At 45.4% G+C, this 25148-nt stretch overlaps 1 protein-coding gene across 1 annotated transcript in view; it reads left to right on the plus strand.

Moving 5' to 3' along the window:
* Tiam1 (TIAM Rac1 associated GEF 1) overlaps window positions 1-25148 on the plus strand; it is a 266751-nt gene that overhangs the window by 177698 nt on the left and 63905 nt on the right. Inside the window, exons 7-12 of the mRNA XM_038345371.1 lie at window positions 157-381; window positions 3193-3378; window positions 8572-8718; window positions 10735-10809; window positions 13337-13507; window positions 19974-20078. Of these exons, the coding sequence (XP_038201299.1) occupies window positions 157-381; window positions 3193-3378; window positions 8572-8718; window positions 10735-10809; window positions 13337-13507; window positions 19974-20078 (909 nt within the window). The remainder of the gene's footprint in view (window positions 1-156; window positions 382-3192; window positions 3379-8571; window positions 8719-10734; window positions 10810-13336; window positions 13508-19973; window positions 20079-25148) is intronic.

Below are 25148 nucleotides of genomic sequence, written 5' to 3' on the forward strand. Positions count from 1 at the left end.
TCTAGGTAGTCCTGTGTGTGTGTGTGTGTGTGTGTGTGTGTGTGTGTGTGTGTGGACCTGACACCTTGCCTCAGACACTGCTTCCCCAGACACACACTATTAGTTTCTGTCATCTTCTAAGAAGTGGCTCTTTCTCCTTACGCCCTCCTCTTATAGACCACTAGCCAGACGGAGCTGGAGAACTGGATCACCGCCATCCACTCTGCCTGTGCAGCCGCTGTGGCAAGGCACCACCACAAGGAAGACACCCTGCGCCTCCTCAAGTCAGAGATCAAGAAGCTGGAGCAGAAGATCGACATGGACGAGAAGATGAAGAAGATGGGCGACATGCAACTGTCCTCGGTCACTGACTCGAAGAAGAAGAAGACCATACTGGACCAGGTGACTGCCCCGTTGCATGTGGCGCCGGCAGACGCGTTAGGTCTTCATCTCTAAAGATCTTTCCTCACCGGGGCAGCAGCCTGTCACCCAGACAGTTAAACTCTCTATTGTGCCTGCCAGTTTTTCCTCGCCCTTTGTTCAGAGTTGATGGTTATGAGTTAAAGGAACAATATGATAATTGAATGGAAGGCAGAAATCAGAGAGAGGAGCCCTCCAGATCCCACCGATTCTTGTGATTCTAGGTGGATCTGTGTATTTGAAAAAAATCTGTGCTTTCCTTCCCCTCCTCATAGCCACGGAGTGAAGCTATGAGGAGAATTTGTTCCTCATTCCTCAACAGACTTAGGTTCCTAAATTTTAAAAAGTGGAAGGTGATTTTTAAAGTCCACTCAGCTGTCCCTTACTATCCATTGTGAACTGGTTTCAGGACCCCTGCAGCAGTCCAAATCTGAGCATGCCCCAGTCCCTGACATAAAATGGATACATAGTATGTGTTCATAACCCACACCATCCTCTCATGTATTTTAATTCACTCTTAGATCATGTATGATACCCAATAGATATAAATATTATGTAAATAGTTGTACTACAGTGTTTAAGAAATAATGACAATAAAGCAGTATGTATACTGTCACTATAGATAAAGGGGACATGTGTTGTTGTTCTCTGTGCTTTATGGTCTTGGTCACTGTGGTTTTTAAATTCAGGCAAATTCACATAACAAAACCATGTAAAGGGAGCAAGAATTTAGCGGCAGTCAAAACATTTGCAATGTTAGGGGGCCACTTTCTTCATCTGCTTCTAAGAGGAACCCAACTCCTGTTAAGTGTTTGCTCCTCTCTGTCCCTGGGTCTGTTTTGAATGGTTTGTCCCTTTGAAATGTTCCATATGAATGCAATTGCTTAGTATGTGACCCTTGTGTCTTCCTTCTTCACCTTTCATAGCTTTTTGGAGTTTGGCTTGTGTTGGGGCTTACCCATCGGCGTCTGCCTCTTTTGGGGGCTCTCCTGATTCTATTGTGTATATGCAGCACTACTGTCCATTTCTTCTTTGATGGCATTTGAGCTATTTGCAGCTTCTTGGCTGCTTTCAACAGTGCTGCCATTGTAGACGGAGGCTGCTTGTTCGTTCCCGGCCACCCACACCCAAAATAACCACACAGAAACTACATTAATTACAACACTGCTTGGCCAATAGCTTAAGCGTATTTCTATCTAGCTCTTACATCTTAAATTAATCCCTTCCTGTTATTTTATATTTTACCACGAGGTTCGGGGTATACTGGTAAGTTTCCAGAGCCTCTGTCTCCTTCAGCAACTACATGGCGTCTCCCTGCCTCTGTCTTCCTTTCTCTTCTATCTCTGCTTGGAATTCCCACCTTGCTCTATTCTGCACTGCAGTAACCCAAAGCAGCTTCTTTACTAACCATTGGTAATAAAACATATTCACAGCATACAGAGGGGAATCCCATATCGCGTCATGAATTTGTGTCTTCACACTCATTTTGATCAAGATTAAAAAGGGCAATGTCACCAGTGGCCTCTCGGCTTTCACTTTCCTTTTTAAGGATGTAATTTTATATGTTAGGTGCCATCTGATGTATGTTTACGATGACATGCTTTCTTGGTGCCCACAGAAGTCAGAAGAGGCATCAGAACCACTAGAAATGAAGTCATAGTCAGTCATGAGATGCTCTGTGGGTGCTGGGAACAAAACTCATGTCCTCTATAAGAGCAGCAATGCTCTTAATTGCTGGGCCATCTCTCTAGTCCCATGAGCTTCCACTTAGTACCAGAGCATTTTTCTTGAATATACATGGTCTTCTGTGGTCTTATGAGAATGCCACATCGGCAGCCAGAGGCTATTTTGCCACTTTGAGTGACAAGGACATGTGTGGACACTAGCTTTGGGTGGAACCCTGGATCTCCACCGTTAACAATTTACTACTTTCTTCCCTCATTTAATAGCACCCCACTTTACCAAAGCTTTTGGTTTATTTGATTTTGACCTGTTGTTGGCCTTACATCCATCCATCCATCCATCCATCCATCCATCCATCCATCCATCCATCCAATCTGTCTGTCTATCTGTCTATCTATAATCTATCATCTGTCTGTCTGACTGTCTGTCTATCTATCTATCTATCTATCTATCTATCTATCTATCTATCTATCTATCTATCTATCTATTCCAGTTCCCGCTCCCTCCTCAACTCCCGCTCCCCCCACCTTCCCCCTACTCTACCCCCCACCCACTCCTCAGAGAGGGTAAGGCCTCCCCTGAGAAGTCAGTTAAGTCTGTCCCATCAACCTCGTTGAGCCAGGACTAAGATCCCTGCCCCCAAGCCTAGGCCGAGCAAGGATCAGCTTGCTACTCTCAGCCCTTTCTTTAATAACTTCCCCACTTTTACCAAGGCTTTTGGCTTATTTGCTTTTGGCCAGTAATTGGTCTTACTTTTTTAGTAAAAGTCCTCTCCTTGTCAACACGAGCGTTCCTTAGTACTGGAGATCCCTACATTTTTATTCCTTCTGTCTTAGGTTTGTGGTCAGAATTAACATACCAAACATGCTCCCCCCACCCCCACCAAAATCCCTGTGAACTCTGTGCTAGGAGAGCACCCATAACTAGCAATGTACTTTATGTTTATGATACTGCATTCATGGTTACAGATCTTTGAGAGACCTAGGGGTCCCATTGTTTCCCCTCGAGAATTATAATTAGCACCTTTACAATCAACTGATCTGCACTATTCTTGGCTAATGTTTGTTTTCACCCTTTCCCATTTCTCTCCCTGGTTTTTCACTACTGCAGATCTTTGTCTGGGAGCAGAATCTCGAGCAGTTCCAGATGGACCTCTTTCGTTTCCGCTGTTACTTAGCCAGCCTCCAGGGCGGGGAACTGCCAAACCCCAAAAGGCTGCTTGCTTTTGCAAGCCGGCCGACGAAAGTGGCAATGGGCCGCCTTGGGATCTTTTCTGTATCGTCTTTTCATGCCCTGGTGAGTAGAAGCAAATGAAGTTTGGAAAAATATTCATCTTGGTTCTTAATCCTGAACAGGACTTGACAGGAGTCTCTCAACTGTTTCCTTAGTTTGCTGCCCTGTACGGATTTCCAAACTGATCTCACTGTGCAATTCATACAGAATTTCATTCGAACCTATGTGGGAATGTGATTAAACCTCTCTTGATAGGGTTAAGACTATTGTACAAGAAAAATGCAAAAGGCACTGTCTCCCCAGACTCCTTCTAACACCCCAGCCTACTCCCTCCCCATGGTGTTGGGAATTGAACCCAGGACCTCACAAATGTTAGGTAAACACTCTACCATTGAGCTACATCCTATCCCCATAAAGGTCTTGTCTTGAGACATATTCGCCACAGTGTTTGTGGATAGATGTTATTTTTAGACGGTTTTGGCATTTGAAACCATAAAGTTAATAACCTTATGTACGTGATAAATGGAGGGCTTTTTATGTGCGTACAGCTCTGTTCTCTCTGTGAGGCGTAGGTGTATTCTCCCCTGCCCCCACACCACACTGTTAGCAGATCTTTGCGGCTTGGAGATCTCCCCTCACTTTATCCTAGTTTGACAGCTAATATATGATGTGTAGAGGAAGGCCGGTTTCAGTGATGCGTAGCTGGACCCGTGTGCTAGGAGGGGTGTTTTCGTCCGACTCCGCAGCGGCAGAGTGCGTGGTTGTGCTGTGTGTTTACACACTGTAATTCTGAGTAGTTGCTAAATTACGAGCAGCTTTATGTACTTGGGGCCCATTTCTGCTAAAGCGGGGAAGTCAGTATACAAGCAACGAGTTTTAGCCGTCTAGGTCGACACCCTCAGAACTAGATCACACGCGTAACACATTTGCCATGGAATTAGAAGTGAAGTCAGCGTCAGGGTCCTGAGCTGCCTCGGGAAGGGTTAGCTGAGTGTAGCTGAATTCTAAGTTATAATTCAGTCCTGGGTGTTTGTGTTCTTTTGTAAACAGATTAAGCATCATCATTCAGATAATTAGGGGGAGATCTGCATTTTGGAAGAGATCTTACTCCAATTTCTAGAGCTTCTTAAAACCTGTCTTGTTGTGCTAATTCCAGCTCTGCCCCTGGTTTGCTTGCCCACCTCTCTGTGTGGCCATCCCTGTAAGTGACGGCAGGAAAAGTCAGGGCTCTTGGGGACCAGCTGCTTTTATTTTCATCTATGGCGCGCGTGACCTAGGTCTGTTACCTTGAGACCTGAGCGCTGGTTTTTAACTTAGCCAAATCTTTATTCCGTGTGGGGGGGAGAAAAATGAGATGGAAAATTTCCCTTTTCTGCTCCTGTCACAGTGTCCCAATCAAGAGCATGTATTTATTTATTTCTGTTGGCAGGCAAGCGCGTCTCAGTGAGACGCCACCTGTCAATCTCCAGAGCCCACACCCCTTTCCCTTTTGCTGCCGCACAATAGGATGCCAGAAATCCGATTTCTACCGCGAACTCATGTGCACCGGTTGCTTTCTTATAAGTGTCTATCTCTGGAATAGACAAGGAATAGCCGCTGAGCTCCTTGTCTGTCATTGACCTATGGGCCCCCTAAATTCCCCTTCGTGTCTATGATGTATGTGCTTTTTCATTTGGTGGCAGGTGAGTTAAATCTACCCTATGGAAGAAGCGGTCGAGTTGGTGATTCTTAGGGACTTTTGCTCTGTTGTTTGGAAGACCAGTGTTTCATTCCCTAAATCCACCTCCTTTCTGCTGCTTCTCGCTAACTGCTTCAGTAATGCAAGTCCTGGTGGCCGTGCACCCTTGCCGGTCAGTGCAGGCTGGCTTTCATTTTAGACAGAGCAAGTGAGGATACTCTACCCGGTATCTGCTTCTATTTTCCGCATCAGCTGGCAGAACATGCCCAGCAGAATTTTAATCTGATTTATTGGATGCCGCCCCCTCATCTCTCCTTGTCATTTGACCCTCAGGGTCCCCTCCTCTCAATGGGAGTTGAAGCCTTTTTCAATCCCTCCTTTGTCTGGGATATTGCCCCCTCCTGTTAAGTGGGGGTGGATGGAAGGAGAAGGTGCAAGGGTACCAGGGCTGGGGGAGGGATTTGAGCTACAGTGGGAGTCCCATTCACTAGGAGATCCCAGTCCTGCTGAGTGATGTGCCTTCATTAACCGAAGGGTCCCTGCTGTACTCTTTGAAGAAAGGTTATCATTGTTCTTGTTTGCACAGATGAGCTGCCTGATAAAGTAGTCAGGTGCCCACCACAGAGGAGGCATTGTGTGGGCCTGTCATTGAGAAACCCATGAGTTCTTGTCCGGCAGTTCTTCTGCCAGCCTGTTTTCTATACCCCCCTGGTCATTATTGTCTGGAGTTACGGTGGGGTGGTGATGCCCTTACGGCCCACGAGGCCTGAGCACTTGAGGATAGCTTTGAAGCAGCCCAAGGCAGGCAGCCAGGCCCTGGGAGTATTTGTGTGCACAGGTTTCTCTTCCTGTGCTAGCCAGGCCCTGGGAGTATTTGTGTGCACAGGTTTCTCTTCCTATGCTTTTTCTCCTCTCCCGAGACTGTAAACTCCAGAGTTACTTTTTAAGTTATTGCTGCTCACCCTTTAATTTTAAATGTTTTATTTATTCATTTGATTGACAAATACATGCACAGCCCAGGCGTGTGTCAGTCGCTAGCCTTGTGATGAGGGCATAAGAGCACAGAGAGTCTATGTTCCTGGGGCTTGTGTTCACATAGGAGAGACAGGAAGAAGGACACTCGCAGTTCACGGAACATGGTGGGTACAGACAGTGAGGCACGCTGGGAAGGAAATGAGCAGGCTCACACAAGGCTGCTGTGATCATTATTCCTCAGCATCCTCAGAAGAGTGGCATGAGGACGCCCAGGATACCAGGGGTCGGTGTCCTCCCATGTGCTTTTAACCATATTGCTTACAGTGCTTAATGCCGCGCTAACGGTATGCAGATGCTTATACTTTATTGTTTATTGAATAACGATGAGGAAAATGTCTCAATACATACAGAATTTTTTTCTGAATAATTTTGACCCAATGTTGCCTGGATCCATGAGTAGTGGGTGCTGACTCCTCTTGGCTACCTGCGTGTGGTGTGGGGGCGGGCAGACAGACAGACAGACAGACAGACAGACAGACATTGTGCTTACAAGTAGACCTTGCTGTCTGCAAATGGGCTGAGACCAAATAGCTGATCTGGTTTGGATTTTCAAGTTTAACACCATTTCTCCTCTGTTTACACAGCCGTGGGAGCACACATGTGCCAGCATGTTCTGATTCAATCCTTTCACAAGTGGGGTTTGCCTTCAACTTAGAAGGCAGAGACGAGAACATTTGACATGTTTTATGATGCCTTCTATTTGTGGGTTCCCCCCCACAAATACCTCAAGAATGAGTGTAGGTTAAAGTCTTTCTCATAAAATTTCCCATGGGAGTCTTGGCTCCCACTTTTTAAATGTCCTGATCTGTGTTTCTTAAGTACTTAACTGAGACAAGGCAAGACTTCCCAGCTCCTGCAACCTTCTGTTTTCATCTGAGTCCAAAACCCTTCTCCCTAATGCCCTGACAGAGAAGCTGTTTTGGTTCCCATTCTGAGTGCTTGTGGGGGTCCTTGCCCATCTACTCCCTGGGCTTCTTCTGTGTTGATACTGTCAATACTGAGGACTCCGGGAAACTCCTTGTGACCAACATGCTGAGGGCTGGGAGGCCCCCTGTGTTACCCAACACCATTTCATTCCTGCTGCCAGTTGGCATCTGTCATGTTGGGAGTTGCCCCCGTGGGAATCTATGACAAGGAGGTTCTGAGACATTCACCTCCAGCAGCAAAGCGCAGGTGGGGAGGTTCATTTCCAGTCTGACTCACTGAGCCTCCTGCCATGCCCTTTTGAAAGATTTTGTGGGTGGCCTATTGAGATCTCCTGGCAGAGAAGCCTTGAGGTTCCTGGGACATTGCTTACAAGCTCTAGGGTAAAATTCACCCTGTACTTCCCGGAGTCCTTGGAGATCCCCACTTCTTCCACTGTCACCGTGGCAGCTTCAGATATGGGTATCCTGTTCTGAAATGTCTCTCTGGTTGGATGGTGCCTTGGAGGCCTCTCAGCAGAGTATAGCTTCAAAAAGAAATATAAGTGTTTCCTTTCCATGTAAACACAACACATGTAAGTTATGGAGGCTTTATGTTTACTGTACATATGTGCGTGTATAGATAGATAGGAGGTAGAGTGGGGACAGAGTGCAGGTTTGCACGAGAGAAACCCCTCCATTCATCAGTTCCTTTGTTAGGCTTGGATGTAGCTCAGAGATAGAGCGTTTGCCCAGCGTGTGTCAGGTCCTGGGTTCAGTCCCCTGCACAGCGAAACAGGAGAGCGAGAGAGAGTACCATTGTGGGTCTGGGGGATGTAGCCAATTGGTCCAGTCTCCCAAGGTGGTTGGTTCTCTTTCCTTGGTCTTCCATCCTGGAATAGCCTGATGATTTAGGCTGTGACACAGTCATTTTCATCACCAGGGATGAACTGCACAAAAAGACTAGAAAGCCTCTCCCCCCACCCCCCCGAAAACATATCCTAGAAGCCATCCCATCAACAAAAATGGTCACAAGCCCATGCTCTGGGAAAAGGAAAGAAGCCAACCTTGACTTCTTGGCCAAGTGCCCAGATACATTAGGGATTTCCTAGCGAAGACGCTGGATACTGGGGCAGTGATCACTTCCCTAGCTAAGAGGATAATTTTATATATTCTAAGAGATTGAAGAGATCCCAACAGAAGAGATTAGCTAGTTTAGGTTTAATGTAGAATCATAGGGGGCATAGTCTGCTGGTTTTTAACTGACCCTTGTAATGATTTGTAATTAAAATACAGAGGCTGCTCTGTAGTGTTAGAGAGCATCTCCAGAATGTGTGTGCAGTAGGTCAAGCAGACTGGAGGACAGCTAACTCTTAGCCACATGACATACTTTTTGCTCTTTTAGTCACTATAGAGATTATATATTTTTATCTAAATAAATAAATTAATGATTTCCTATAGTGATTAAGTTTGCCAACTTACCATTTGACATCAGTGAAGGCTCTCAGAATCTGTCTGTGAGAGTCACAGCACTGGGGTCAGTAGCATGCTAGGGTTTATCAAGGGTGGGTAGGACGGTGTGTTAACTCAAGGCTCCTATGTCGGTGTTGATCCACCTCTCCTGTGGCTTCTTCGGTCCAGGTGGCAGCCCGCACTGGTGAGATCGGAGTGAGAAGACGCACTCAGGCCATGTCCAGGTCAGCAAGCAAGCGAAGGAGCAGGTTTTCTTCTCTCTGGGGCCTGGACACTACCTCCAAAAAGAAGCAGGGACGTCCAACCATCAACCAGGTAGGTCCCAGAGTCAGCACAAAGCACCTACAGATGTTGCTTCTTTGTCCATTGATTTGCACATGTGTGTGCGTGTATGCATGTGTGTGTGTGTTTCTCTTTTTTGACACTTTAAATCAACTTGACGTGAAGTTGGTTGTGCTAGACAGTTTTTAATAAGTAATTTATACCCCAGACATAGCGCTCTGCTATTAATCTGTCACCACCACCCGTCTCCCACCTGCACTCTACCCAAGCGCTGGTTAATTACAGACCTACTAAACAGTGCCGGATTCATGTCAGGCCTCAGACTTGAGCAGCCACCACAGGAAGCCAAGCGAGCATTTGCTGTAGTCTCCCTAAGCCGTCTCAGGTACTGGATCACGGGCAGCCTCCAGGGAAGTGCGTTCATTTCTTTGCCCCTGAGATTTGGAAGGTGGCCTTAATTGGGCAGCTCCTCTGTCTGTGGGTATGAGGACCCAGGAATGAATGTGAGCGTGGCCACCGTGGCTTCTTCTGCTCCAGTCCAAGGCTGGCAGAGGATCTTGTCACTAGCGTCATCTAGACTGATGGTGGATGGAGCCCCGAGGAACCACATCCAGTGGTCCTTCTCTTCCCTCTCTCATGATGGCTTTGCTTCTAGAAAACTCCACTCTCCTTTATTGTCATCTGTCTCCACTGACACTGGGAAGTGAATAACCTCAAACCATTCGTCTGGATGTAAGAAGCTGGAAGACAGGAGCCATGTTACTCTTTTTGGAGGGTGTATTCATTTCACGGGCTACAGTGGCTGGACTGAGAGGCACGGGCCATGTGAGAGGTTAGGACCAGATTATCAGTGTAGCCTACAGGTGATGCCCTTGAGCAAGGTTGACTTGATTTCAGCATTCCTGTACCATTTACCCTGAGGACTGCAGCCACCGACTTCCATAGGGATGAAGTTTTAAAAGGGTTAGTCCAAGGTTGCTGTCCTAAATTCCCTAGTTGACCAACATGCTCACCTTTGAAAAACTGTCTTTTTTGTCTGGATGGAACCCAAAGGGGACCAGTTAAGCATGCAATGGGAGTGTGAGGGACCGAGCAGTCTTGATAGAGAGTTGGTTATCGTGGACTTGGCACAATAAGGACTCAATGGTGCTCCGTCCTTCCTGCAGGAGGAGGCCATCAGCGTCAACATCCCTCCCCTTCTTCCGGGAGCAGTGGGCTTATAGTTGGACTTATATTCTGTCAAAACTGTTGGTTTCTACGGCTTTACCTTTTCAGTTAGACTGTAGCCAACTGGAATGTGTGACTGAATTTGAGTAAGTGCAAGCAAACATCTTCACATATGTTCTTAAATCATTCTTAAAATTCCTAAAGTAAAATTTAAAAAAATCTTGCTGAGCCATAAATGAAATCTAACCACTAATTCAGAGCTCTTAAATAGACAGGAATTGTGTTTCTGTAGCCTCTTTTACGATGGATTAAAACAAACAAACAAAAAAAGGTATTTACTTTCTCCTGGTCGTATGTGCTCATTTTATAGCCTGCATTCAGAATTTACTGTGGCTATGTTTGGATAGTGATCTTTTTCAATATAGCTTTAAGATACACAATTTATTGAATTTCAAAAATAGGCAGTTTCCTGGTTTTTAAATAAAAAAACCCTTTCTATCTTTTATATAAAACACAAAAACTATAAGTGTCTTCTCCAGGTCTCCTGCAGGGTGTGACTTTGAAAGGCAGCACAGTTGTGGGTAAGTAGCTGCCTAGGTCTGCGAGGTGACATCTTCTGTGTGAATGGGTTCATTACCTTTGCAAATTTTCTTCTAAACTTAGATGAATTGTCCACATTCTAATTTATGATCTTTATGTTTGAACTATGAGAGGTGTGGGAAGTGTTGGGACCTAATTCTTGTGGTTTTCCACCGTAAATTGTGACATACTTTGCGATCCAGGAGGACCAAGCCTTGCCCGTTTCCAGCCGCTATTCCCTGCTTTATTTGCCCCTTTGCCCAGATACCTTTTTTTTTTAAGACGATACTTTTCTATCTGCAGGTGTTTGGAGAGGGAACCGACGCCGTGAAGAAATCGTTAGAGGGGATATTTGATGACACGGTTCCAGATGGGAAGGTAAAAATACACGCGTGTTCCTTCTGGAGCCGCTCCAGAGTGTCAGTGTAGACACAGTGCTGTGGTGTGGGGGTGATGCTAAACTATGCTCAGCATGAAAAATTGACTTGATCAGGTCTCTAAAAAAGTTATGTAATAGGTTATTGTGAGGTGGAAAAATCATTTTCTGTTTAAATCTTGGTGCTAATAAGAGCAGCTCCCTGCTGACATAACATGTCTCATTCTTATCATTTGATGTGTAAGATTCCAGCTAGAATCCAAGAGAAGATGGGAGCTCTGAGTTAGCTGAGTATTTTCTGTCACTGCTAATTCCTTTTTTCTGTACAACTTTCATTCCCACGAGGTGAGATCTTGGTGTCCTCGCTCCCTGCCCACACATGCTATTTTGTTCCCATTAGTTTCAGAAGTGTTCTGATAGTATGTGCCTCCTTTTTTTTTTCTTTTTTCTTTTTTAATGCTTTTGCCTCCCAATCAAATACTCAATTTGAGATTCACAGACATGACTCAGGCTTGTGCTTGAGTTTAATAGGGGCTTTCAGACTGTTAGGGTTGAAACCTCAGGAGGACAGTGATACCTCCCAGCCACTTTTTGTAGCTTAACATAAAAAGAGCACCCCCTTTTCAGGGCCTCAGTTCCACTTTACTTTGGGGTTTTAGTGTGGACAGCACAGTGTTGCCGTGATTGCCTGGTTCCCATCCCCAGGACCCATGCGGCAGAATCCAGCTTTTGGTTACCATGCCATCTAGCAATATTAGTTATCAGTAGCCAAGCCCGGTGTTCTGGAAGGATCTGATCCTCAGAAATGAGAGGAGTGTGGAGTTCTCGGTGTTGGGGGGAACGGGAGAAGAGTGGTCACAGGAGAAGCCTTTCTTCATCCAGACCCCCCAGATGTGTCACCCTGGGTTTGGGGGTGGTTAGCTTAGGGAATATACTCCTGTGGCACGCTCTTTGAATAATTGTTCATAATGAAACTATGGACCTATATACGATCCAAGCACGGTCTTTAATATGTACTTTGTCATATCTGAACTAGGCCAGTTTGCATACAGTATACATTTTCAATGACATCATGCCCTTTCTTGTGCGTAGGAATGGCAAAACTTTTGAGTTTCCTTGTGGGTCTGTGTTTTCCATCTTTTCTAGACTAACTTTTTAAAATTCTGCTTCCTGGCAGTTAGCCTCATCTCAAAGAACAGTTTAGATGCAAATCCAGGGTCGATCCAGTGCTAAGGGGCACGTATTTAATGTGGCCTGTGGGGACAGCCCAGGAAGATTCCAATTGTAGGTAATGGGCTGTAGGCAGGTGATTGCTTTTTTGGCACCTCTTTCCCTGGAGGCCAACTTATCTGTGAAAGTAGGAGAGTTCAAAAGCAGGCCTGAGACTCTTCCATAACCAGGTTTCTCTTATTGACCCCGACAAGGCCTTCAGTTCCTGAACCCCATTGTTTCTGTTAATGGAAGCATTTTACCACCTCCCAGAGTTTTCTGAGAAAGTTGCTTCTTCTTGTATGTCACTAAGATTAGCCTTGTTCTTGGGAGTCTGTAGATTCGTATTTACCACCAATGGCCTCGTTATCAACCCTAACAGAGGCATGTTACTGGAGCATCACATGTGTTAACATCATCATGATCCAACACTTTCTTCCCTGCCTATTTGACTGGGCTAATGTATTAGCCATCCACAGGGTACTTTCTCCTCTAGCTATTCTATTGTGTAGGTTTGGCCCCGCTGCATCCTCATGTATCCGTCCCCCACCATCCACAAGCATGTTGTTGCTCCCTCACTCTTAGTCAGTGTGATCGAGGAGATAGTGCTGGGTGGTGGCCTACGGAGGACTGCTGTTCCTCCCAGAGTTGTCCTAGTGGTTCAGGCTGAGCACAGGATGCTGCTGCCGATCAACATGAGGTGCCAGGGCATTATCTTTATGAACACCGTCCTTGGGCCTCATCATCGTTGCCCTGCTGTGTAAGGTCAATGAAGCAGATAGAATTCTCTGCTCAAGGTTTTGTTTTGTTAATTGTTTTTGTTTGTTTGTTTTTGTCTTTTGAGACAGGGTTTCTCTGTGCGTGTCCCTGACTGTCCTAGAATGTACTCTGTAGCCCAGACTGTCCTCAAACTCACAGAGATCCACCTGCCTCTGCTTTCTGAGTGCTGGGATTAAAGGTGTGTGCCACCACAAAATTTAAAGTGCCTTTGTGGAAGAAATAGTGGACGGAACCAAATGGATGATTTTTTTTTTTTGCCTTCTTCCAAATTTTGCTTTGTGTTTATCCATGCTATGCCCACATAATGGCCATAGGCCTGGTGGGGAAGGGTGCCCCATGTCCTGAGTCAAAGGCTGCCTGCCCTTCCCTCATAAAGCTTCTTTCTCAGTAATTCTTGTTCCTCCAAGAGCTTCCTCCCAGCCCTGCCACCCGAGCCCTGCCACTCCTTCCCACTAGTGGTTTCCCTGGTATCGATATTTGGGGTCTGACATTGTTGGGTACGGACTGCTGCAACCCTGCTTACTGTATTTCCTCCTGCAGAGGGACAAGGAAGTGGTCTTACCCAGCGTCCACCAGCACAATCCCGACTGTGACATCTGGGTCCATGAATATTTCACTCCATCCTGGTTCTGTCTGCCCAATAATCAGCCAGCCCTGACAGTCGTGCGGCCTGGGGACACAGCCAGGGACACCTTGGAGCTCATTTGCAAGGTATGCAGCTGTTCGGGTTGTTTTGTTCGGGTTGTTTTCTAGGAAGAGTGGGATTGGGTGGAGGCCTCTTCTCCATCACTCCTGTACACAGTAAGGGAGGAGGCTCTGGATAAGGGGGGAGGCGCTGGGTATGCCTTGCACACGCAGGCAGCCCTGTATTCTTTGGTGAAGGTGTGCACCATGTGCAAGCAGTGTCTGTGTGAGGAGCGGGAGGCGCTCCTTGAGTGTTTTGTCTCCCTATATAAATTTCTTACGTTTGTAACGAGCATACGACCTCCACCCGCACACAGTACAGAAAGCTTGAGAGAGAGGTAGAATACAAAGCTAACCACTGTGGACATCTTGTGGACATCTTGGACAGCCTTTCTGTCCTGTGCCTCCGCCCCCCAATGTACTTAAATGTATTTAATGGTGTCATATCATGGGTGCCATTTTGCAACCTGATGTTTGAATAGTTATTGATTCACCAGTGCCATCTTTAAGTTGGGGAAAACCTAAAGTCAATTTAAGCCTGACATGATGGGAAAGTCCTCTTTCTGTGAACACGGAATTAGCCTGCATTTTTTTTTTTTTTATCTAGAAAGAGGTTGATTTAATTCTACTTTTGCCTTAGGATGTGGAAATGTCTTGATTTTTTTTCAGGGTGAGATTTCTTTTTATAGCCGAGTAGCCTGGAGTGGCGGCAGGAAGAGGGAGGTCACTCGTGCACACTGGTTTTCGCTTTTCCATCAGTAATGGCAACAGTGATGATGGCACCAGGTCTGAGGGGGAGATGCCACTTTCTTGGTTTGCAGAGAAAGTGTGGTTCTGAAAGCCTTCAGTTCTTTCCTCATTTCCCAGTCATAAGGAGAGAAAGGTCGGCAAAGTGAGCAAAGGAAGGCCGGAGCCCAGCTCTCTCTGGCTGCTCCCAACCTGGGGTGTCGAGCTGTGACAGGTGGACACTCAGACTCTCAGAGGTGTAGGAAGGACAGGCCACAGTGCTCAGAAGAACCTAGAATATAGTGAGCACTCACAGGACTCTCAGAGCTGTAGGAAGGACAGTCCACAATGCCCAGAAGAACGTAGACTATAGTGGACACTCACAGGAACTCTCAGAGGTATAGGAAGGACAGTCCACAACACTCAGAAGAACCTAGAATATAGTCGAATGGGAGTGAGCTGATATTCCATGAGGCTCCAAAAGAAGAAATCTTTTGTATCCTAATTTAATCTCGAACCATTTGGATGGATAAAAATGACATTTTAAAAGCCCTGTTCTTTTTACATATGATTGGTAAATATTGAATAATTTCACTCCCTCAACAATATGTTGTAATTACACTATTAGAAATTTATACATGCTTTTTAAAAATTACTAATGCTTAAAAATATGTCTCTTCATACAAATGTGGGGAAATTAAATAATCCAGCTCAAATAATGGCTTTCAAATGGCCTTCTGTGGAGAAAAGGAGATCAACCTATTGTTTCAGGACAAAGCTAAACTTGGCCCCCGCGTAGGCATTAAAAATATACGGTAGCACTTCACACACACCGCTGTTTTCTTGTGAGCGCGAGTTCTAGGTTTTGAACATAATGGCATCTCTGTTCCTAACTTCTCATTTTGATTCCTTACCAAAGTCGGTCTGTTGAGGATTTCTGCATGCTTTATTTATAGCTGAGCACAGTTCGTTAGAGAACCATTGATATTCTACAGAGCTGTGGGAGTTGCTCTCGGTTGGCGCCGTTGGAAGTAGAACTCTGGAAGGTGTTTCCAGGGAGTAGCATGGCCATGGAATATCCTTCAGGAATTGAAAATTAAGCCACAGCTCTATGGCAACCATGTTTTTGTGAGAAATTAATCTGTGGGAGGTACAATGAGTTGATCGGGCCAGTTTTGGGCTCTTTTTAAGCAATTTGGCCTTTCTAGAAGCTAAGAGACTAAAACACAATGTCTTCGCCATATAGAGACCGTCATTAAGTAAAGCTGTTGCCCTGTTCCTTTATATTTTGGTTTCTTGCCGAGTTTCTGAGGGCATTCTCAACGTACAAGTTCCTTCCTGTGACAATAACAGATCAGCCTGCCCAAGGTTCCCTGGGTTGCCATTTCCCTCCAAAACATAGCACTGGACAACAGAGTCTCCTGTCAGCTTACGTCTCATGAGTTTAAAAGTGGAAAACTTGCATGGTGTATTTTAAGAAACTGAGGGTCTCTGGGAAAGCATCTACATAGGATAAAGAATCCAGTGTGCTCAGGCCTAGAAGTCCTCTTGACTCCTCACCAATCAGTGGGGGTAATTTCATTCCTAAGGACCGAAAGGGAGGATGGGTGCCATGTGTTATAAAATGAGCTCATGGTGAATGGGCTTTGATTTTTGGAGGAGGATAAAAAACCAGAGGCGTAAGAGCGGGAGACTTTTATTTCGCTACTGTTCTTGGTGGCGGCTGATGTCTAGTATCTCATACTGATACTCGTATCTAATAATTCTTTTCTTCTGTCTTTTGCATTAGCCCATTTTCTTTCCTACTCTCTGACCCAATCATTTCACATCCGTTTCCCATCTGCCATGCAGTCACCTGTCAAGTCCCGGCAGAGTCAATGTTTCCAGATAAACATTTCATGTTAGAGATGGCAGTGAAATGATCGCTAGATGTAGCCAGTAACCATGTCAGCCTGCAGGGTCTTCAAAAAAACATTCAGATTATTGCAGTTATAAAATAAAAAATTGCCAAAAAAACAGTCCGTTCTTTCATACTCATATTGTTCCTGTGTGACCATGGTATCGATTTTACGACGTGCCCTTGCTAAGAATCTTTATAAGTGTATGTATTTATTTGTTCGTTGTGTATAAGTGTAGGCCCGAGGACAACCATGGGTGCCATCTGCAGGAACACAAAGCACCTCCTTTTAGATAGAGTTTCCAATTGGCCTGAACCTCACCAAGTAAACTAGGCAGGCTGGCCAGCTAGCCCCAGGGATCACGCTGGAACCCTCCCAGACACTGGGTCACAGTGGCTGCCACCACTCCTGTTAGGCTTACATGGCTCCGAAGAACAGCTCAGGTCGTCAGGCTTGCCAGGCACGTGCTTCGCCAGCTCGGGAATTTCCCCAGTCCAATTGTACGTATTTTAATGGCTCAGACTATTTATTTAAAATATCTACATTATTGCTTCCTCCTTTGAAATAATTATAGTTAGATTGAATCTTAAAAAATTATGCCAACGAAACAAAAACTTACCCAGTTGTAATATTTGTTTTATGGCACAATTTACAGTGCGCTTTCTTGCCTCTACACAGATACAATGCTATGTGATTTGAGTAAGTGTACACTGGAAAACAGATTTGTACTACTTAATTTTTTCCCCTAATGGAATTCTTCTTGGAAGGAAATATTCTCCTGAGTGTTGTACAAAATCGAAACAAGCCAGATGCTGAACAGATACCCACCAATATTCTCTAACATTTGGAATTTTTTTTGCATAAACAAGTGTTACGAACACAGTTGATAGTTCAACCTACTTTGATATTGAAGTTCATAATGTTATTCTTGAGAATCCAAAGATTTAATTAGCTTCTTTTTTAAAAAAATAACATATTTTTATTTTATGTGCATTGGTGTTTTGCCTACATGTATGTCTGTGTGAGGGTTTCAGATCCCTTGGACCTGGAGTTATAGGCAGTTGTTAACTGCCATGTGGTTGCTGGGAATTAAACCAGAGTCCTTTGGAAGAGCAGTCAGTGCTTGTAACCGCTGAGCCATCTCTCCAGCCCTTAATTCGCTTATCAGGACTGTGTTTTATTTTGGATTGGTCATGCTATGTGGTTCATGATCCTGTAGGGAGGACCCACAGAAATATTCACCGTCCACGTCCTGACTAGAATAACTGTTTACGAACCCCAAAGGTCTTTAGATTTCTTATTAAACCTATATTAATATTATTTATTTTGAGCCAGGATGTTCTCAACCTTGAAAGTTTTCTGCCTTCACCTCTGGAGTGCAGGGATTGAAGACTAACACACCAGCCCACTGTCATTTTCACAGCCGGGCATGTACTTACCTTTATTTCTTAGTTATCAAGACAATGAGTAATATAATTATATCTAGAAAAATATGTACAGCCTGAACCATGTTCTCTGTACAGCATTAACCCCCAACTGCTGCTTGTCCTTCCCTATGCAATTCCAAATGTCAGCACCTTGGTGTTTGGGGCACGGTAGAGCCCCCATTCTGTTTTGTAGTGCCCGACAGCTGGCTGTCGCCCCTCTGAGGTTTATTCCCAGTATCCTCTGGTTGAGGCAGGTACTGGAGTGTGATGTCCAGAAAGTGTTTGTGAAAATGGCGGTCTGATTAGGACTGTCCACAAGTGTTTATTAATGATGGCAGTAAGGTGTCCAAGCTGCTTTGCTCCTGTTATCAAGACCCCATGTACTCCATCCTCCTTCCCTTCCACCTCAGTAGCGAGCAGATGGCAAACAAGATTTTTGCTCGTAATTAAAGATTTTCTTGTCACATCACCCTATTACTGTTGTCCGTATCTGACCGGCAGGGGGTAGCACTCTAGCGGCTCCCTGTGGTGTGTCCCCTCAGCTCACCCATTCCCCCCCTTCACCTCTCACCTGCAGAGCTCTGGGCTCTCAGACAGAGGCATCCTGTCTCAGACACAGTGGAAGAAAGCCAGGTGCCTAGGAATGTATCCACTGAATGGTGTCGGTTCTGCTCGGTGGACTCCCGACATCACAATCCGCGGGACTAAAACCCAGGCTGGGTTTCCCCGAGAACCAGCAATAGAAAACGTCTTTATCATTCCACTGTGTGCTCCCGGGGAACCGTTTCCACTTTCTGGAGATGTGCTTTTGTGGTAATGCATGACTGTCCTCGTGCCTGTATTTATTTAAAGAACCGCCAACCGCTCCTCTGTCTCCATTTTCTGCATACGGAGTCTCCAAACCCAAGCACACTCCAGAGGCCGGCAGTGATCCGAACCCCTGCCTATACCCTTGCCGCTTCACGGAGAGCCTGCCGGGCACACTGCCCACATTGTTAGCTGTGGCTGAGACTGCTGAGGGAATAGTGACTGGAATGTGTTAGTTTGGTCTGTGGATTGATATTTATACTGACAGTGTAGGGTAAGAGTGTTTACCAATTCTCAGTCGGCCATGCGCACGCCTTTAATCACAGCACTCAGGAGGCAGAGGCGAGGCAGGCAGATCTCAGTGAGTTCAAGGCCAGCCTGGACTACAGAGCGAGTTTCCAGGACAGCCAGGGCTACACAGAGGAAATCCCCCCCCCCCCCACCAAAAAAATAGATAATTTTCATCACAGGGCATTGGAAGATATTTTTATCACTTACTTTATATAAAATTGAAATTTTAATTTAAAAATGTGTAAAAGTGAGATCCATGTAATAAATTCCCATGTGCCCATTGCATAGAATATATAACGTTAACTTTTCATAACCTGGGAGTTCTAAATAGTGTATCATTTACTTGGTAGTATTTTGCGGTGTATTTTTAGTGGCAAAGGCTCTTCACAATCAGCATTAGCCATTTAATTATTTCCTCTCTTGCAGTATAACTTCATGTGTCTTGTAGCATTTGATTTTTTTTGTTTGGTTTGTTTTTGTTTTTGTTTTTTCTAGACAGGGTTTCTCTGTGTAACAGCCCTGGATGTTGTGAACTCTCTTCGTAGACCAGGCTGGCCTTGAACTCACAGCGATCCTCCTGCCTCTGCCTCCTGAGTGCTGGGATTACAGGCATGTTCCACCACTGCCTGGTGTCTTGTAACATTTGAAAAGCATTTTTCTTTTCTACATATGCCTCCTTTCTGTGTAGAGAAGTATTTATAAAACCATGTTATAATGGCATATTTTGTGATCAAAATTAATTCAAGAATGACTTTTTAGATAGAGCAGATCCATTGACCTATCCTAGACAATGGAAAGGCTCTGGGAGCTTGGATTCTCTAAGTCATTTGCTGTGCTTCCCAGGTCGGAGGCACACTTGCACTGCCCCGGGGGAGTCCTATTCCAGAATATATAAGTAAGACTGGATGGAATTCAGATGCTTTGCCTGCATGCTAACTTGCTTGTAGTGAGCTGCTAACACCTGTCCTGGGGTCCCCAAATTGCATGGGGCACACCCCTTTTCTCTCATTGTAAATGCTTCCTCCCTCTTCCCCCCCCCTCAAGTTATATGCAAAGGCTTCTTTAATAAATTTTGTTGGAAAGCTCAGTGCTACAGAGTGCAGCTAATCAAATACATGGAAAAGAGGTGGCGACTCAGTTTGCTGCATTGAATTGCACGATTCCTGTGGAATTTTATTAATGAGTTCCAGGTCTGAATTGTATTCTAACCTTTCAAGGGGAGAAACCTGCCGCACACCCCATCGCTAATGTCCTTAGGAAACCAGATAGCGAGTCCCCACTTCCTTGGAGCAGAAACCTCTCCTATTGGCAAGGACTAAACATTTCCCATCCTTCCCATCCCAGGCACACCAACTGGATCATTCCGCCCATTACCTGCGCCTGAAGTTTCTAATGGAGAACAAGATGCTGTTCTACACCCCGCAGCCCGAGGAGGACATTTACGAGCTGGTAATGTTTACGATTGCTGTCCCTGTACGTTCTGTTTGAGATGATTTTCAAATTATGTATGCACTTGTGGTGATTGTAGCTGGTGGAGGGGAACGAGTTCTGAACTGAGTTAGCTTGATTCAGAGCCTAGAGCTGGCAGAAACAACCTTACTTACCACAGCCGCTCCAGAGTGGAGTCGTCCTTGCTTGCCAGGGAGCAGGGCTGCACAGGCTCAAAGGACGCTGGTACCCACAGGTGATGCTCAGGCAAGGATTAAACAGCGTGGCCAACTCTTTCTGTAGACTTCTGTCTTTAACGGGTGACTCTAAGATCAGATGGCAGTTGTCACAATAAAAACACCCCCTCCAATTCTGTGCGACTTCCATGTTCTTATCAAAACGGATGGGTCAGATCTTGTGGGTATAAAATAAAAATATGAAAAAGTCCCCAGCTGTCTGATGACTTGCCCCAGGCTCTCTTGGAGAATGTGTTGGCCTCTTAGTACTTAGTCACCCTCTATCCTCCCGGGCCTCAGAGCTGCTTGTTGTGGATATGGGCATGACAACAGGGCGGGGCCTTACCACAGAAAACAGAAGTCCGGCCCAGAGGTTCCCTTTGGAAAGGGGAACCACGGTGTAGAATTTCATAGGAATGCTATTTTAACTCAACTTTTTGAACTATACTTCTTATATTGGGAAACTCTCGCCTATATTAAGCACACAGTTGAAAGAGCCTTGACAAACAATTATGTTTCAGTGCATTGGTTATGATTTGGAATGTTTCTGCCAGCCTTAAAAGGTTACCTCAGTTCCCTCTAAATGTTTTTTAAAGCAAATATGAGATTGTAGTTCTGTAAGAGTCTGATCGTGTTCTATGTTAGAAAACGATCAAACTGGGGCTGGAGGGATGGGTGCTTCTGTGGTTAAGATCACTGATGCTCTTGTAGAGGAGCTGAGTAGATTTACAGTACCCACATGGTGGCTCACAACCACCCATAACTGTGATTCTGGGGCATCCAGCGCCCTCTTCTGGCTTCTGTAGTTACTGAACACATGTGGTGTAGAGAAACTTGCAGGCAAAACATTCATATTCATATATATATAAAATATTCATATTCATAATATATATATATATTATTAGAAAGGAGGGCAAAGGACCAAAATGATTAGTCCAGTCTAAACCAGTTGACTGTGTTGATGGAGGAGGCCACATGCTTTCCTTAAAGAAGGAAGTACTTATGCTGAGGCAGGAGTTGAAGGCTAGTCTGGAGAACAACATAGCAAGATGTTTCTTGGAGGCAAAAAAAATCCAGATGTGGTGTGGTGAACATCTGTAACTTCAGCGCTGGAGAGACTTAGGCAAGAGGAGGAGAGTGGACACAGAGTTTCAGCTTGGCTTGGGGCATAACCTGGAACTACGTGGTCTAAAAACACAGAGAGGAGAAGATTGAAAGGGGCCAAGCTGGCAACACGGCAATAGATCATTTAGTGTGTGCCTTATGGTCTGTGGGTTTTGCAGAGCATAAATTCTGTGCCCTTTATATGCCAGGCAAATTCAGCTGTGACTTATTTTTATTACTCATATTACTGTTTTAATTTTTTCAGATTTATTTTATTATTTTATGTGTATGAGTGTTTTCCTGCATGCATGTGTGCACCAGGTACGTGTCTGGTACCTAAAGAAGTCAGAAGAAGATGGCACGTCCGTCGGAACTGCAGTGACAGATGGTTGTGAGCTGCCGTGTGTGTGCTGGGAACTGAACCCGGATTGTCTGCAAAAGCAGGCAGTGGTCTTAACCACTGAGCCGCTTCTCCAGCCCACCTCACGTATTGTTGTTAAGCTCCGGAATTATGTGGTCTTGTCCAATGAGGTGATGAAATTCCAAGCTCAGTCTTTTGGGGTCCATAATTGTTATGTGCAACTTATTATTTAAAAAAGAATCTGGAGTACGGTGACCGCTGTGTTCTCTCACCCTTTACAGACGTCTCTGGCCCAGAGATTCCCCCAAGGAAACAGTGGCTATGGTCTTGCCTACACCAGCACCTCCATTCCACCAACTTCTTTACGCTTCTTGTCCTCTGGGCAGCTTAGGTGTCTGACAAAGCTTCTAGATCCCTTTCCAGAGTTAACCCTTATAGTTGCGTGAGGCAGGATGTGTATGGACTTCCCCTGGCTCAGTTATAACAAAATACTCAGCAAACGTCATTTTTAAATGATAGATAACATGGCATTGGCTCACTAAATTATAAGACCTGGTGGTAGGTATAGTGGCTTCTAGTACTCGGAAGTAGTGGCGAGTATAAATAATATTGGGCGCTCTCAGTGGCGACTAGAACATGATATTAAGGTAATGTTTCTGTTCGTGAAGAAGCCACAGGCACGCCCAGTATTTCTGTGTGTGTTGCCTGCGTGCACTCATGGTCCAAGAAGAGGCCACGCTTTGTAGATATTCTGGGCAGTTCCCCTCTCTGGAGTCATCTCAGCGGGTCCCTGGTTTTGGATCCCTACTTTAGATCAGTCGTCTGGATGTGATGTCACCCCAAGGCAGAGCCGTTCTGAGCAGCGTCCCTGGTTGCTTTTTGAGAGCTTATTTGATTTCTTGTCCCTTTCCGGACAGAGCTAATTAGCTTTGGTCCTTCATCTGCATGCCGAGGCCAGTGCTCTGTAGGAGCCATATACTCATACTGCAAATGCTTAATTCCATGCGACCAGCGGCAGAACAGTGAGCCCTGGACTTGAGGTCCTAGAGGTGGGGGTGTTCCTGTTAGTGGGCAGGGAGTTCTCTCGGCTGTATCTACTAACCGTTAGTGTCTAGCTACTTTCCTGGTTATAAGAATGTAAATGTTACTCATTTGGCTATTTCCTCATGACTAGTTGTTGTGAGCAATCTATGGAATGGTCTGGTCACAAGCCTGGGGTGCAGTCTAGAGACAATGCTTTTCGGATTTCACACTAAATGAGTTCTTGTTAGAGTGATGGGAAGAAAATGTGCAGGCAAAATTGATTAATTTATTTATTCATCCATGTAGCAAATATTTACTTAGCATTTCTGTGCCTGGCATCATCTCTAATTCTCACAGGGTATGTGCCAAAGGGAAAAAAGAATCCTGTTTCTGGAGGAGCCTCATTTAGGTTTGCAGATATGCATATACAAACATGTCATCGTCAGCAGGTTTTGAGGCTTGGAAGGGAAAGAAGTTAGGGCAGACGGGCAGAGATGTGCTTTGCTGTGCCATCAGAGTGGGGGGTGGGAAGAATTAGATACGCTTGCAGGAAGGGTCTCCCGAAGAAGAGACATGGATATGGGGAGAAGGGCCAGCTGCTAAAATCCTTGCCACGCCAGCACGAGCACCCCTGTGAAAGGTTGTGCAGTGTGGCATGCACCCATGATCCAGTGCAGAGACAGGAGGGTCCTCAGAGCTTGCTGGCTAGCCAGGCTAGTTCAATTGACAGACTCCAGGCTCAGGGAGGCACCCGCCTCTCTGATGAAATTTAAAATGGAGAGTGATCAAGGAAGACACATGACAGCAATCCCTGACCTCCACATGTATGTGTACACACATGTCACCAATCCCTGACCTCCACAGCATGTGTACATACACCACACTAGTCCCTGACCTCCACATGCTTGTGTAAACACATGACACCAATATCTGACCTCCACATCTGTGTGTACACACACGACACCAATCCCTGACCTCCACAGCATGTGTACATATACCAAACCAATCCCTGACCTCCACATGCATGTGTACACACACATGACACCAATCCCTGACCTCCACAGCATGTGTACACACATGACACGAATCTCTGACCTCCACATGCATGTGTACATATACCCGACACCAATCCCTGACCTCCACATCCGGGTGTACATGCACATGCATGCCCTGCAGATATCTACATATGCAAAAAGCAGCTGACAAAACTGGCTCAGCTGAGGTAGGGAGGAAGTGACTTACCTGGTTCTGCCATGCCAGGAGGCTAAAAAGAAAAGATGAGGTTCTGGGCATGAGGCTATAAAGGAGCAGGCAGGCTGTGTAGATAGAGGCCAAAGGAAAAGGGAAGCCTTTTACATGTGGCCTTTGACATCTGTGGAGCCATCAACCTGGATTGAGAGTGTTTGTAAACAAAACAGAAACAAAGGGGGAACCCTCCTGATTGTTGCTCCTCTCCGATATATAATACATACAGAGCAATGTACAGTGTGATGGCCATGTTTGTACCGAATATGTATAGACTTGGTCCTTGTTCCCTACGTAATGCAACAGGAAAACAGTTTTCCTCTCATTTGTGTTGCATTAGATAGGTATCAAGATAAGTCAAAGTATCTGTTATAGATATGACTTATTATATTGTCATATATATGACTTATCTATTATAATATGACTTATTATAGATAAGTCAAAGTATCTAAGAGCTGGTGAGCATAGGTTTTATGTAATACTATGTAAGAGAGTTGAGTGTGCATGGATTTGGGTAGTCTGGGGTCCTGTGGGTCCTGGAACCAGTTCTCTGCAGTTACCTAGTAATGACAATTGCTGACCTCTTTTGTTACAGACTCCTTGAGGTTGGCGTATGGCAGATGGACCATAGGGCATGAGACAGTGGGCACACAGAACCCTGCAGGCCGGGGCACGGTGGCTTAGGCTGGGGCGCCCAGAGGAGACAGGAAGACAGGACGTGATTTTGTGAGACCCAAGTACCTGCTGTTCAAAGCGGTGTTAAATCTGGTGATGTCTTCATCCAGTTTTTGAAAGGGGTGGGGAGAGATGCAGTCTCACTAATTTAATGAAGTGGAGTTATTTATAGTATGTATGCCACTTACCTGCGCATAGAGCGACCAGATTCCAAGTTTCCTAACTCCAAATGCTGTGCTTTCAGAGAAACCATTTTAAGACCGAGTGTATTCTTGAAATTTCCTGCATTTTATTAGAGGTTTTTCTTTTGCTCCATGTGACCCCATCTCAGTCAGCACAAGAGTGATCGTGTGGCTCAGAGGCCCACTTCCTGCAGGGAGCTGTCCTCAGAGACTTGTGGAAAGCTGAGACTGTACCCAAGCTGTATTCCCGCTGGGTCTTCCAGCC

This window comes from Arvicola amphibius, chromosome 10, assembly GCF_903992535.2.
Source record: "Arvicola amphibius chromosome 10, mArvAmp1.2, whole genome shotgun sequence".
NCBI classification, from domain to species: Eukaryota; Metazoa; Chordata; class Mammalia; order Rodentia; family Cricetidae; genus Arvicola; species Arvicola amphibius.